Source organism: Panthera pardus, unplaced genomic scaffold, assembly GCF_024362965.1.
Source record: "Panthera pardus isolate Hobbes unplaced genomic scaffold, ASM2436296v1 HiC_scaffold_12, whole genome shotgun sequence".
NCBI classification, from domain to species: Eukaryota; Metazoa; Chordata; class Mammalia; order Carnivora; family Felidae; genus Panthera; species Panthera pardus.
Genome location: NW_026526677.1, coordinates 25,955,385 through 25,969,395, shown reverse-complemented (window position 1 = coordinate 25,969,395; position 14,011 = coordinate 25,955,385). Strand labels below are relative to the sequence as shown.

The 14,011-nt window shown below is 45.9% G+C and overlaps 1 protein-coding gene across 3 annotated transcripts in view; it reads left to right on the top strand.

The window, feature by feature from the left end:
• The window catches only part of TRIM44 (tripartite motif containing 44), a 110,153-nt gene extending 96,731 nt beyond the window's left edge, over nt 1-13,422 (top strand). For 2 of the 3 annotated variants that reach the window (XR_002086062.2, XM_019470117.2), the window contains one exon: nt 8,796-13,422. Coding sequence is in view for 1 of the 3 variants with exons in the window: in XM_019470117.2 (XP_019325662.1) it covers nt 8,796-8,823 (28 nt within the window). In the remaining 2 variants the exon portion in view is untranslated. Of the gene's footprint in view, nt 1-4,867; nt 5,052-8,795 lie in introns of all 3 variants that reach the window. The other variant, XR_008421160.1, reaches the window with a different exon arrangement.
• The last annotated feature ends 589 nt before the right edge of the window (nt 13,423-14,011 follow it).

The window sequence follows — 14,011 nt, the reverse complement described above, 5'->3', positions numbered from 1 at the left end:
TAAAAGTACATCTTCTTTGCTTGTTGGAGAAATACCTGATTCTAGGACTGGGGAAGGAAATACACATCATGAGCCTGGAGCATTTTGTAGTGCCAGAAAGTAAGGAAGTGCTCAAAACAAACCCCCAGCAAACCCCTCACTGATGAGGGCATGTCAGGGGCCATAGGAGCTTATGAAAAGAGCTCCCAAAGGCCAGAGCTGAACAATTTGACCAATAATAAACAGAGTAGTATTTATTGGTTTATAATCCAAAGTGTAAAACTAAATATCCATGAGTCCATACTGATAGAAACTATTGAATAAAGAAAGAAGAGACAAATCTCATGTTCAGAAGAATTTACAATAATGTGTGCAGGCACTCTGCCCTGATTGAGGGAGAAAACAACTCCTTACTCCGTAGGTGTGGTTTGCTCATAGTGACTTCCTTCCAGAATGTACAGTATGGGAAGTAGGGAAAGAGTAGCTTTCCTGTGAAAAACCTTAACAAGCACAGCCTGGGCCAAGCAATCAAGGTCAGCATCAGCAGTGCTAAGTCCTATTGCTGGCGACCTGGATATGTGATGAGAATAACAGGCGTCTCTATAGTTCTCAAAGGCCCAAAACCATGGCTTAATCATGACAAAAACATCAGACAAATCCCAGCCAAGGGACAGTCTACAAAATACCTGGCCAGTACTCCTTGAAACTGCCAGTGTTGTCAAAGATAAGAAAGTTGAGACACTGTCACATCCAAGAGGAGACTAAGGAGACATGATGACCAAATGAAATGTGGTACTTGGGTAAAATCTGGAACAGCACGAGAACATCAGAGAAAAATCAAGGAAATCTGAATAAAATACAGACTTCATTTAGTGCTAGTGTGCCAATATTGGTTCATTGTAAAAAACACACTTTACTGATGTAAGATGTTAATAATAGGAAAAACTACATGTTGGAACCCTTGGGACTATCTTTGTAATTTTTCTGTAAATCTAAGGCTGCTATAAAAAATAAAGTTTATTTTAAAAACATGCCCTGTGACCCAGGTGTTTCCCTTCCTTCTCCTTTTGGAAATAATTAAGGATGAACCTGCAGATTCATCCACATAGATATGTGTCACAGAGGTGTGGGATAACAAGTGAGGATTAGAAATAATTTAAATGTCCAGGTACAGTAAATCCATACAATTCAGTCATGGATCACAATCTTATAGACATGTATTTCCTTTCTTTTTTAAGTTTATTTACTTATTTTGAGAGAGAGAGAGAGAGAGAGAGAGAGAGAGAGAGAGAGAGAGAGAGAGAGAATCCCATGCAGGCTTTGTGCTGACAGGGCAGAGCCCACACGGGGCTTGACCTTAAGAATGGTGAGATCATGACCTGAGCCGAAACCAAGAGCCAGCCACTTAACTAACTGAGCCACTCAGGCGCCCCTAGATATATATTTTCTTGATAAGAAAAGGTATTTATGATTGCTAGTTGAGTGGAAAAAGCAGATTCTGAAAGAGCCTGTGAAGCATGTATTTTTATATATGCATGAAGAGGTAAAGATAAATACCTTTCAGTGTGTTAAAGGTAATTATCACTGATGCATAATGCTATGGATTTTTCTTTCTTTTCATGGAAGCAGTATTTGTTACAGAAAGTACAGATCAGCAAAAAGTAAAATGTTACTTTCTGAATTTAAAAAAAAAAAGAAAAAAGAAGGCTGGAAATGATTCCTTTATAAATCCAGCCGCAGCAACAGGAGACTCCATCCTAAGAAGGGAGTTCTGAGAGTAGGTGGGGCATTGGCAGGCTAGTGAGTGTCTCCCTACAGACATGCACCACCTGAACAGACCTGCTGGAACTGCCCTCCCCCTCCCCCCCCCCCCCCCCCCGCCCCGCCCTGGCTCCCATAGAAACAGGCCACCACCCACTAGCCCCTGTGGAGTGTAAGAAGGGTAGCCACCTATAAAAAACAGCACACAGGTTGCAGGGTGCAGGGAGATCAGAGCTGGCATTGTGGTCAGAGGGTGGACCCGAGGCCAGGCTGGAGACCCAAGCCTCTCTCAGAGGCGCCCACACTGGTCTGTAAAGGCAGAGGCAGCTGGAGGGCTGAGATGCAAACCCAGTGTCTGTTGCCTTCTCCTCCTGTAGTAATCCTACCCTTACCTGGCACTGTCTCGTCTTAAAAAGAATTTGCGTGTACCTTCCATCGTATTACAACAACCCATGGAAGTAGGTATCATCCCATTTTTCAGGGGAAAAAAATTAAGCCTCAGAAGACTTCATGGCTATCACTTACTGACTGCATAACAGGGTGTTAAAAGATACAGGCCTATGTCACACCTCTTACCCAAGCCCAGTTGCATATCTCAGGGTTCTGGAATCTGCATAATCTAGATCCACCATTTACCAACTGGGTTTACCCTGAGGAAGTTATGTACCTTTGCTTGGCCTCCATTTTCTCATCTGTAGAATGAAGATCATAATACCCATCCAAAAGCTACTATTCGGGTTTAGTGAGATTGTGTGTATAAATTGCTTAGCACAGCGCATGGACCATTAAGTTGATGCTCTGTGAATAATGGTTATTATTGAAGAGAAGGTTCATGGGATAAAGTAGAATGCGATCTGGGGAGAAGGATCCTTTTCCCCGTCTTTCCTGTGATTTGAGAAGGAAGATACAGCAAGGCTGGAGCCACCTGAGACTTTTTTAAGAGCCATGATGAACTGACGAGTCAGAGGGCTTTTGCTCCCACCAGGCTTTAGTTCTTGGCTCTCTGTAGTGGGTCCTAATCAAGCAGTGCTATTCAACAACCTGCTGTTTGGACCCCGCCAGAGAAAGAGGTGAAGGAACCTGGAACATTTAGGCCAGCCTTCAGATTGAGCTGGAGAGGGACGTACACAGGAAGCAAGAGAGAAAACAGTATAAATGAGAGCCAGTTAATTAGCTCAGCGAGCCTGTGTGTCAGAAAGGAGCTTGGCTTTTGTCCGGTTTGGAATTTTCCTAAATTTCACTTAGAACGCAATGCATCCTGATTGCCCAGAGTCCCCCAGCAAAGCCAGGACTAAAACTTTGAAGTCCTCTCGTGTTTTTCTCAGTTAACCCGGGATAAACTGAGGACATTTCACTTCCTGTTATATTCATACCTCACTTAGTTCCATAGGCAGCGGCTAAAAATCGAAGTTCTAATTCTTTACAGCACGGTGACCCCTGCTCACTGGCAGGCTAGGGCAGGTGACAAGGGGCACAGATGTGGCTGTCCTGCTCCGTCTGGTGGAGGAGTGTTCTTGGATCTGGGCGTGCGGTCCACCCCCGAAGCCAGACCGGCCACACGCTTACTGGAACTGGGCAGCCACAGCCTCAGGTGGCTAATGGAGGCTGCCGGTGAGCTCCGTGACGATGCCTGTGTGGCTTCACTCTCGGAGACTACTAAATCTATCTTCTCAAATCTAACCTTCCTCCCTTGTTGATACCTCTTAATTTCTCTATCCTCTCGAGTTGAATAATCCTTTTACGGCAATAATGAATTAATAAATAGCCAAGGACTCAGCAGATAGGAGCGATGCCAAATCAAATTAAGTTGTATTATATTCTCAGGAAAAGAAGCTATTAAACTCGCGAGGTCAGAGTGCCGCACACCTCATTTATTAACGTCCTCTCATAAGCTGCCATCTCCGGGGACACGAGTGGAGAGGCTGAGCTCCTATCTGTGTGGACTGCCTGAAGAATCGCCACTCTTGTCAGCAGGTGTTCAGGGGCTGCGTGTGCCGGGGGCTGTGTTGTACCCCTGGTAGATCCCTCGATTTCACGCAATCCCTCCTCCACAGTGTGCCTGGCTGACCGAGGGGGCACGGCCTTCTGCTGGCTGGGGCTTCCTAGTCCCATCCCAGCCCCAACCCGCCGCGACCCTGGCTCCCCGGCCAGGGGTGTGCCAGATGGCATGCCACTCTCCCAGTCCGGATTTAGGGGCTCTCGGTTCCTTAGCGAAACTGTGTCTCCTACCTGCTAAAATTATTTAGAAAAAATTAGGTGCCAGGGAGCCTGGTTGGCTCAGTCGGTGAAGCGTCCGACCCTTGATTTTGGCTCAGGTCATGCCCCCAGGGCGGTGAGCTCAAGCCCCGTGTTGGGCTCCGCGCTGAGTGTGGAGTCTGCTGAGGATTCACTCGCTCTCTCTGCCCCTCCCCCACTCATTCTTTTTCTCTTTCTCTCTCTGCCCCCTCCCCCACTCGTGCTGTCTCGCTCTCTCGCTCTCTCTCTCAAAAAAGAAAACTTACGTGCCTCCTTGTCCAGTTTAAAGTTAACTCCTGAAATTACACATCAAGTATAGATAGTTCAAAGGGTGTGATATCTGACATGTGACATGGGATGAGCCTTGCCCATGTTTTTGACAAAACTCTGGCACTGCCTATGAAGTTGACGGGCAAGATTCGCTACCTAATCTAACTGGCAGAGGTCTTTGTGGTCAAACCGTCCAGCCAGATCAGTCTTGCTTTCTGTCAGATCCAAGTTGGATACCTTTTTCAATCAAATAGCAGTACATACATCGTGACAAGCATCTGACTTCTGAATGTGAACCCTTAGGTCTGTGGACAGACAGACAGGAGCACACAACCTGGCCAAGAGTTTGTCGCCTGGGCAAAATGAAGGATTGTGTCCTTGATTGTGTCTTGCCTTGCTCTCCTAGGACTCTCTTAGAGGCAAGGAATTTGAAAATCGTCCCCTGGTAAGAGTCAGGAGGGTGAGAGGCGTGCATTTATTTTCTGAAGGGCAGGACGGTGATTGTGCAGGCGGGAGTGGCCTACAGTGGGGACTTAAGAGATCACGGGCACGTTCTTCGACAAGTGAGGTTTGTTGGGTTTAAAAAAATTTTTTTTAATGTTTTTATTTATTTTTGAGACAGAGAGAGACAGAGCATGAGCAGGGGAGGGGCAGAGAGAGAGGGAGACACAGAATCCGAAGCAGGCTCCAGGCTCTGAGCTGTCAGCACAGAGCCCGACGCGGGGCTCAAACCCACGAACCGCGAGATCGTGACCTGAGCTGAAGTCGGACGCTCAACCGACTGAGCCACCCAGGTGCCCCGACAAGTGAGTTTTAAGAAAGAGTACACATGGAAGTTAAGGATCTAGACCTGGAGTTCCTTAAAAATCACACATGCCCTCATACCCCCTGGAGAATCATTATGTACCACAAGGATATGTGTGCCCCAGTTTAAAACCCCTGCTTTTAGCTACAACAGCATTCTCCAACTACGTCAGTCTGTGACTGCAGCCAGTGAACTAAGCTTCACTCGGTATTTGTCTTCACTCCTGTTTGGCAGAGACCTGTCAGCTGGAAGGGTCAGAACCACAGAACTCAGCCTTTCTTTCTATTCAGTACCTGTATTTCGTCAGGTCTGAAGCTGTCATTAAAATAAAAACAAAACTCCTCAAACAAGCAAAGAAAGGCACTGTCGCTCTCCAGAAACGTAAGGGCATTTGCAGATAGGGACACATTTGCTCCGGAGTGTAGCGTTTCAGATGCCAGGACCAGGAACATTGAAGGAGTTAGGAGGAGGTGGGAGGTATTGATTCAGGGACAGAAGGAAGGTAGGTTGAAGAAGGGAGCCCACGTTTTTAATCATTTATATTACATGAAATACATAGAACTTTCACAATAAACCTGTAAGATTAGATAGAAATACCATGAGGAAAACAGACTCGGAGAGGTTGAGTAACTCACCCAAGCCCACAGCTCATTAGTGCCAGAGCAGAGATTTGAACCTAGTTCAGTCTTGGTGACTTCAAAGTCCTGTAATGCTGCCTCTCCCATTGGTCAATACCTACGATAGAGTGGGCTGTCTTTCCTTTTTTTTTTTTTTTAATTAAGTATTTTATTTATTTTATTTAACTATTCTGGAGTAGTTCACGTGAACGGGCTGTCTTTCTAACACCCTTAGTTCATTCTCAAAACAACAACAATGACATCAGTAACAACGCGGACAGTAGGAGGAATCTCCGTAACATGCAAGTACCAATCCAATTATAAATCTAAATCTAAATGTGATCAGCAGATGTTTCAAGAGGAAGATGTTAAGTGGCTGAGGTAGAAGGCTGTGTTACTTCCCTAGGAGAGAGTAAAGACTTTCATAGACTGTTTGAGATAAAGTCTTATGAACACATACCAGCTTATATACAAAGTGAAGAAGCGTTCAGGAGATGCTATCTCATACTAATTGGATTGTGTAACTTTCCAGAAGAGACCACACACAAAGTGAGCAAAGTTCTGTGTCGCCGATTCACTTCAGATCCTTTTTCTTCTTCATTATTGTGAAAAAGAGCTTGTTTGTTAATGGTGAAAATAAATATACTGTATTTGAAGATACAAAAATTCTCTCTCTCTCTCCCTTCCCCACATTTCTCTCCTTCCCCTCTCCCTCCTCTCCCCCCGCCCCTCATCTGCAAGGCTGTAAAGTCTATGAGGACAGCTACTGTGTCCATCATTCATTGTTGTGCCTAGCATCATGCCTAACACATAGTAGACAGTCAATAAGTATTTAGCAAATGAAAGAATCAGTGATATGCCAGAATCTAAGATCTCATGCTTCTAAACTAGGAGATGAACTATATCTTTCAGACTCCAGAATAGATCTCTTTTAGGGTCATGAGAAAAGATTCTGTCAGTCAGGGCTTCTGATCCTTTCCCCAAGCCAACCCTGCAAGTCTTAGAATAAAGAACCTAGCAACTAGAAAAGCACTCAATTTATTTTTAATTTTATTATACTCAGTTTGGGAGGAAGGGTTGTTGACCTTTTTGTGAATATGATGAAAATTACGGCCTTTCTGAAACAAAGGAACACACAGACAAAATTTGATGTACAATTTAAGTAGGTTCATGAACCTTTAAACTATGCATCTCAAGTTAAGAATGCTAAAGAGTGAAATGCAGCTTAAGGAAAGGGCACAGTCACCCTGCTAGACCTCTCATATTTGAAGGAAAGTTGACAAGAGAACAATAAGAGCTTGCTTTGGATATAGTACCAAAGGGGAGACTATGGCGCCGGTTCCAGCCGTGCCTCGTTTCTGGTGAGACACTTTCGTAAAAGACCCTTTGTTCCCTTTGGGACAGATGCCACCAAACACTACTCCTGAATGACAGTCCACTGTCCAGCCCTTCCTAGCGTGCACCCTTCATCCTGTGATTGGACCACAGGCAGGAAAAGGGGAGAAATAAGGCAGAGTTTTGGATAGTGCAGGTTGCTGAGTTTTTGGCTCCTAGAGTACACTTACATTAATTTCAGGCTCTGTGTCTCGAAATGTTTTTGCTCTTAGCGGAAGCACTACAAGTCTGTTGCCTGGGATATTTTCCTCTCTCCCAAATGGATGCAAGAAAGCACGGATTTTATATGGACGTAGATAATCTGTCACGAGATAAAACATTTCTAGGTCATAGCTGGGAGTGGATGCACCCCAGACCTTCCCTTTTCTCCAGCTCCTATCTCTACCAGAGGAAGATTTTTTTCTGCCCTTGTAAGCACCCCCCACCCCCCACTTCACTACTTCAGATTTCATCCAGCCCATACTAATCATGAAGTTTTAAGGACACAGACCTCACTGGTGACTGAGGATTTTCCACCTCTCAGCTTCACTTTCTTCATCTGCAAAGTGGGGATAACGCCATCCGTCCCTATGTTCTGGGATCATCATGAGCAGCGCTTAGCTCAGGGTCCCTGGCACACAGTAGGCACATGATCAAGTTGACTCGTCTGATTTTAAGGACAGTGGCCTCTAGAAACAGAGGAGGAGAAACCAGGCAAGTTTGCTCCTTATGCCCTTTGTAGTGGGCTCACTTCTGTCCCTGCCCTTTTCTTACCCAGTCCCTATATCAACAGTGTTCCCTTCTGGGACCGAGCCAGGGAGGCTCTAACCTCAGGCGCCCGAGGTCCTAGCCATGCCTCTGGGACTCACAGCTCACTTTTTTGGTGCCTGAAATATCACTGACATTTAGGACCACCTGGTCAGGGCAGTAATAAGTATTCCTTTCAGCTCCCTCCTTTCCTCCCTTCCTGTTGTTTTTACTTCTCACTCCCTTTTTGACAACAACTATTTCTTGAGCACTTCTCTGTGCCTAGCACAATACCAATGCTAGATACTGCTAATAAAATATTAGATCGTGCTAATAAAAGAAACAGTGTGGCTACTCTTGTAGGCTCCAGTCAGAGGTAGAGTGGAGAGTAAATAGCAGACAATTCATAGGATGTGATAAGGGCAATTAAAGAAATAAAATGGGGGGATGACCAGGGGATCCGACTTCGATAGAGGGAGTACCTTCCCTGAAGAGGTGACATTTGAGCCCTGTGACTGTCCTGGGGCGCGACTTGACACATTGGCTTGATTCCAAATGAGACGTGCTGTTGGCCAGTGCAGAGACAGAGCTTCTCTTTGTTTTTCTCTCCTAACAATAGAGGATTTAAGGCTTAGGGGAAGTCAAACTGCTGATTTTTACTAGCTTTTTGTCAAGTAAGCTTAAAAAATATTACGACCTTCACCTGCGCCTTTATAGCTATTCACTTACTGTGTACAGGCATTGTGTACTTTACATATATTATCTTATTTATTTAATTCTCCAGTAACCCAGTAAAGCAGGGTTTATCATCAAAGTTATCCCTGTAGTCAAAGAAATCAGAACTTAGAGAAGCTAACTAACTTGCCCATGGCCAACGGCCCATCGGTGGTAGCTGAGGACTGGGGTCCAGGTGGGTCTGAGAACAGGGCCTGTGCCCCCAGCCAGTAGACTAGGCTACCCCCCTTCTTGTGAGGTCGTAACTCACCTGGTTCTCCTTTCCTCTGCAGCGGTGCCAGTGAAGACGAGGACACATGAAGGCTTGCTGTCCCCAGTGGAAACTCCTCCCTCTCCCTGTGTGTATGTGACGGCGTGTATGTAACGGCTTCTGATTTCTGTGAAAGCTGCCCAGCAACAAACGTCCTTCCACCGGATCCATCCCCAGGTCCACAGCAGGCACACATCTGTCCAAGGGATGACCAACTTTATTGTCACTGACTGTGCTTGTCATTCTCTTGTCATGGTAGGTCAAGGAAAAGTGCCCCTGTGATCAACCAGGAGCAGTTAATTAAGAAGCGTCCTTCAGGTAGTCCCTCAATGGCTGCTTTGAACTTACTCAGGAAAGCCAGCCCTTGGAATATCGTATACCCAGACAGCATCGCTTCATCTGGAAGGATCTGGAATAATCTTGAAGGGCAGTCAGAACTTTTTCCCTACCTGCGAATAAAACCCCACTTTATTTATACTGAAGCATGAAATAATGGGGGAGGGGCAAAGCAGGGCTCTGTAGATAGTTTCTGAAAGTCCCATTATACAGTTGTGAAAATGTGGTTCCATGAAGTGAGATGGGTGGCCTGAAGATGGGGTTGGAGAAAGAGTTAAAAGTTTGAAATACAGAGATATTTTTAGTATATGAGGTTATCCAGCACTTCAGATCCATAATTCAGTGCTGTGGAAATGAAAAAAATGATTGAAGAGGTGGAAAGGAAATGACTTTAAAAAAAAAAAAAAAAGGGACCAAAGAGATCTGATTAAAAGTTGAAATCAGTATTTCTGAACTCAAATTGCCTGAGTTTCCAAAATAGTCACTAAAGGATCTGATGGAGCCTGAGTTATTTGGGTGAATTCTGCCAGTTTTCTGGGTCTTGTCACAACATGAAGTCTGCAATGTATATTGCAAAGTGGGAATTTTTCAGTGTAGGTTTTTGGTGCCCTCGCCCCAACCCTCGTGGCCTCATTTGGCTTAAATGCAGTGTAGGGAGAGTTCTTATCGCTCTGGTGTGCTGAGTCAAGCCCCGTCTCCCAGCAGGTGCACCCACCTTTCACTCCAGCTGGAACCCCTCTTCCCATGGCATCCCACCCACCGGCCTTTGGACCCTCTCCTGCAGCCAGGCTCTCCCCTCTCGAGTACCATGAGCAGAGGCACACCGTGGTTGCCCTTCCAGCCCTTCCCCACTCCCGAGTCACATTTCCTTACCATCAGGTTTTCTATTCCCAAGTAAGCCATGATTTCTAGGGAGTGCAAACCTGCAAGCTAAAGAACCTGCATTTTCTCAGACATCAGTTTATGGTTTGGAGTTAGGGGATGCCCTTACTTTTAGATAAAACAGTTAATTATGAAATAGAATGTTCGTACACGCAGTTAAGGTAAAATGGGACACTTCCCAGGGAATTCTTATTTGCGAGTGGGATGTATGTGTTCCCTGTCCTCTGCCTTTAGCGGTATTTTGGTGTCCACTCCCGAGAAGTACAATCGGAACCGTATCCACGCAGCTGACTCAGGGCCTCGACTTCTAGTTGCCTCCGCAGCAGAGCTGAAGGCATCTGCCCTGGAGAAATCCCTCTCCTCCTGCCTGCCTGTGACCTGTGTACCTATCACAGAGCTTTAGGGCCAGCTGGCTTGTGTGTGTGTGGGGGGGGGGGGGGGGCGGGTTTGAGGCCGAAGCAATACTTACTGTAGGAAGCCTATTTATGTCATTGTCCAATCCTGTGTTTGCTATGAAACTATTTCTTTGAGGCCAGGAAGCTACTGGGCATATCTGCTTCTGGGTTAGGATTACCCTGACTCACTACATATGTTAGGATGTTGGGACCAGGAGTCCTTTGGGCAGTTAAAAAAAAATAATATATATATATATATTTTTTTTCTCTCAAACTGGTGGTCAACAAATGGCTAAGACAGTTTTGGTGCTTTCCCTACCTGCCTGCAAAGACTGGAGAATTTGGCATACCACTAATGACGACCCCCAGCCTCACCCAACAGAACTCCCCAAAAAGGACCAGGGGCCACTCTTACAAGAGTTTAAAAACCAACAGATTAAGAACACTTGAGGATTTGGATGCTTGTGTTTGTCTTTCCCCAATAATTATTGTTGAATCTCCCAAGTAGTAGCCTTATCTTAGCAATGGACAGACCATTGGCTCCTCCATACCTGATTATATGTTATTACTTAAAGTCAGTTTCTGGGGAACTCGAGCATGTATGCGGTAGATACGAACAGAAGTATAAAAATACATGCCAGCCTATCTCCGTATGTTATCATATCTCTGTAATCCTCAAGGAAAGCACTTTTGCTTTTACTTAGGATTTCAGATTTGCTCGATGGGCTCCTGCTGTCTTCAGCACCTGATAAAACTTTAACCAGGGAAGCATTAAACATGGTGCAACAGCTTCTGCCCAGGCTCCTGAGTTCCTGCCAGCAGCATTTATCAATGTAAGAACGAGGATGCTTCCTGCAGTGGCACCAGCCCCCCCCTGGAGCCAGAGCACGCTGCTCAGACTCAAGCCCCAGCAGGATGAGGCCTTACTGCCAGGTCAGTAACAGAGTGCTCGAAAGTGTGTGCTGACCGACTGCAGGCTGTGGGGGGAGGGGTGGGTGTTGCAGAAATCCCCGGGGAGAAGTCACCGAGGGAGGCAGGTCACGAGTGTGTCCAGAACGAATTGGGTCCCCACAGCGATCCCTGGCTGCTTTCCAAATTTTGGTTCTCTGGAGGCTGAGAGTGGGTTTGTCCTTTGATTTGATATCATTGAATCCAGGCCGATTCTAAGAAGTCCTTAGAGTCTCAGCTGTGGGGGGGAAGTGACCTATATTGAGGACCAGCTGTGAGCCAGGCCCTGCCCTAGGCCCCAGTTTCTCAGCTGATAAAACGGATGTGGAGTGGAAGACCCCGTTGCCCTGAGTTACACAGTTAGAAGTATTAGAGCCAGATTTTGAGCCCAGCTCTCCCTCACTTTGTGGTGGTCGGTGGCACATCGACGATACAGAGGGAGGAGGAGGCCTCAGACCCCCCCCACTGCAATCCGACCATCCCACTTTATGGATTCTTTTCCAAAATTACATTTCACGGCTATCCTTTGGGCTCAGAAATGGCATCGAGGTAGCCTCATTCTGCCACTGTAGCAGATACGTGAAGTCCACATTGCTAACTTGAGCCTGCCCCCAGGAGTTGGGGGAGCCTTTCCTTTTTGGCGCCATCCCCCAGAAATGAGAGTTTTTCTAGGCCTTCAAGAGTATAGAAGTTCTTAGAAATGGTCCAAGTGAAGAGGGTTCTGCTAAGTTTATTTGAAAATGTCTGCTGCTGCACTGCCTCAGAGAAGGCAGTCTTCCTATTTTAGCCCAGCCTGTCCTGTGCTCTTTGACGATGTGTTAACTCAAAGTTCGGTGAATCTAGACTTTCCTGCTGATACCTGCTATGGACATGTGTACACACACACACACACACACACACACACACACACACACACTGAGTACATATGTTTATGTAAATGACAAGGGTACATGCATAGACCCTCACACACACATAGTGGGGGAACTCAGGGGAGACCGGGGAGGCCCCCTCCTGATCTTGTGTACCACAGCACCACCGCGGAGGCTTCTGCCAGCCCCGATCACAAGTGTCACCACATAGTCGGAGCTCAGGAGCTTGCTTACAAGGTGCTCACGAGAAGAACAGCTCCTTGGCAGAGGTTGTCGGCTCCTAAAGCACAGGGCCAAGGTGGGCTCCAGCCCTGCTCCGAGATGTCTAACGATATGGGAAACGATAACCCAGCCATTTTGAGGACCCAGGAGTCTGCCCACTCCAGTCCGGACTGAGGGCACAGCTACAGAGTTTGTGACTTGTGCTGGTGGCAGGGTATAGGAAGTCCTCCCCTCCCCCCACCCAGAAAGTGTTCTCTTGCCAACACCTGAAGTTTCATACGCACATAATGGCTGTTTAGTACATGCTTCGTAATCAGAAAATTGGTTGCATGTTTGCTGTGTGCCTAGCCCATCTGGACTTTCGTTGAAAACACAAATCTCTTTAGGGATGACACAGCCCAGACTTAAGAGAGAGAGAAGAGACTTGAGATCTCATTAATATGGCCTACACCCAGCAGTGCTCTGAAGCCCCCACCCAGCCCATTCCCAGACTCAGGCCCAGGGGGCCTGCCTGGTGGAAGAGTAGCATTTGGAACTGAAAACACACCAGAAGCAGCACAAGGAGTGCCGGGGCAGGAAAATGAAAACAAATTGAGACACTTGTGGGTATAAAGGTGCAAAACATGCCACAGAGCCCATGCTGGGGTTGATAGGACCTTGAGGGGACAGTGGACTTATATTAACAGGAATCAAACCTGACCAGTCTTTGTACAGTGACAGGCCATACTGCATGGGTGGGGACAAGCAACGAATCCGTTGTCCTCTGCCTGTTTTCCTGTGCACAGTCACATTCCCTCCTTACCTTCTCCTTCCACCCTTCACGTTAAACAAGGGAACACTCGCTCTTCCAAGGGAATTACACATTTGAGTTAATGTTTCAGTATATCATTTTCATACTGTAAATTATTTTGTAAGAGAGATTTACCGCTATCCCAGGATGTTTGGACTCAGCGCCCCTGTGCATTTGGAAATCAATAAACTATTACTGGAAATACCATTCGTCTCTGAGAGTTGTGCACAAAGGAGCCTGCTAGGTGTAAATATTCATGATGATCTCCATCCTTAACTGTGGGGATGTTGGAGACGGTGATGTGTGGTTATTAGATACGGACGCTCATTTACTCCTGACTTCTCCAGAGTGGTTTTGGAGATCTCTGGGAAGGGGCAAGCGGATACACTTAAAGTCGTTATTTACAGATATGTTTTCTCCTCAAAGTAAAACAATCCAGGCCTAGGTTAAATTTTCTGAGCAGAGTTAGATTATAACCCAAAGAATACTTGATCCTGAATGATGTTTTCAAGTAATATTAAAGCTTTACAATTTGGATTAACCAGGGGGCACATCAGATTTTAATTTTTATATTTTCTAGAAATAAAAAATCTTTGTAGAGAAAATTACAGGTAGGCCAGCAAAAACATCTTTGTGGAACCTTGGAGCTATACATGTGAGAGAGAGATATATATATGTATATATATTTATATATATGTATATATATTTAGGCTTCACGCCCAGCATGAAGCCCAACACAGGTTTGAACTCATGACCCTGAGATCAAGGCCTGAACTGAGATCAAGAGTCGGACGCT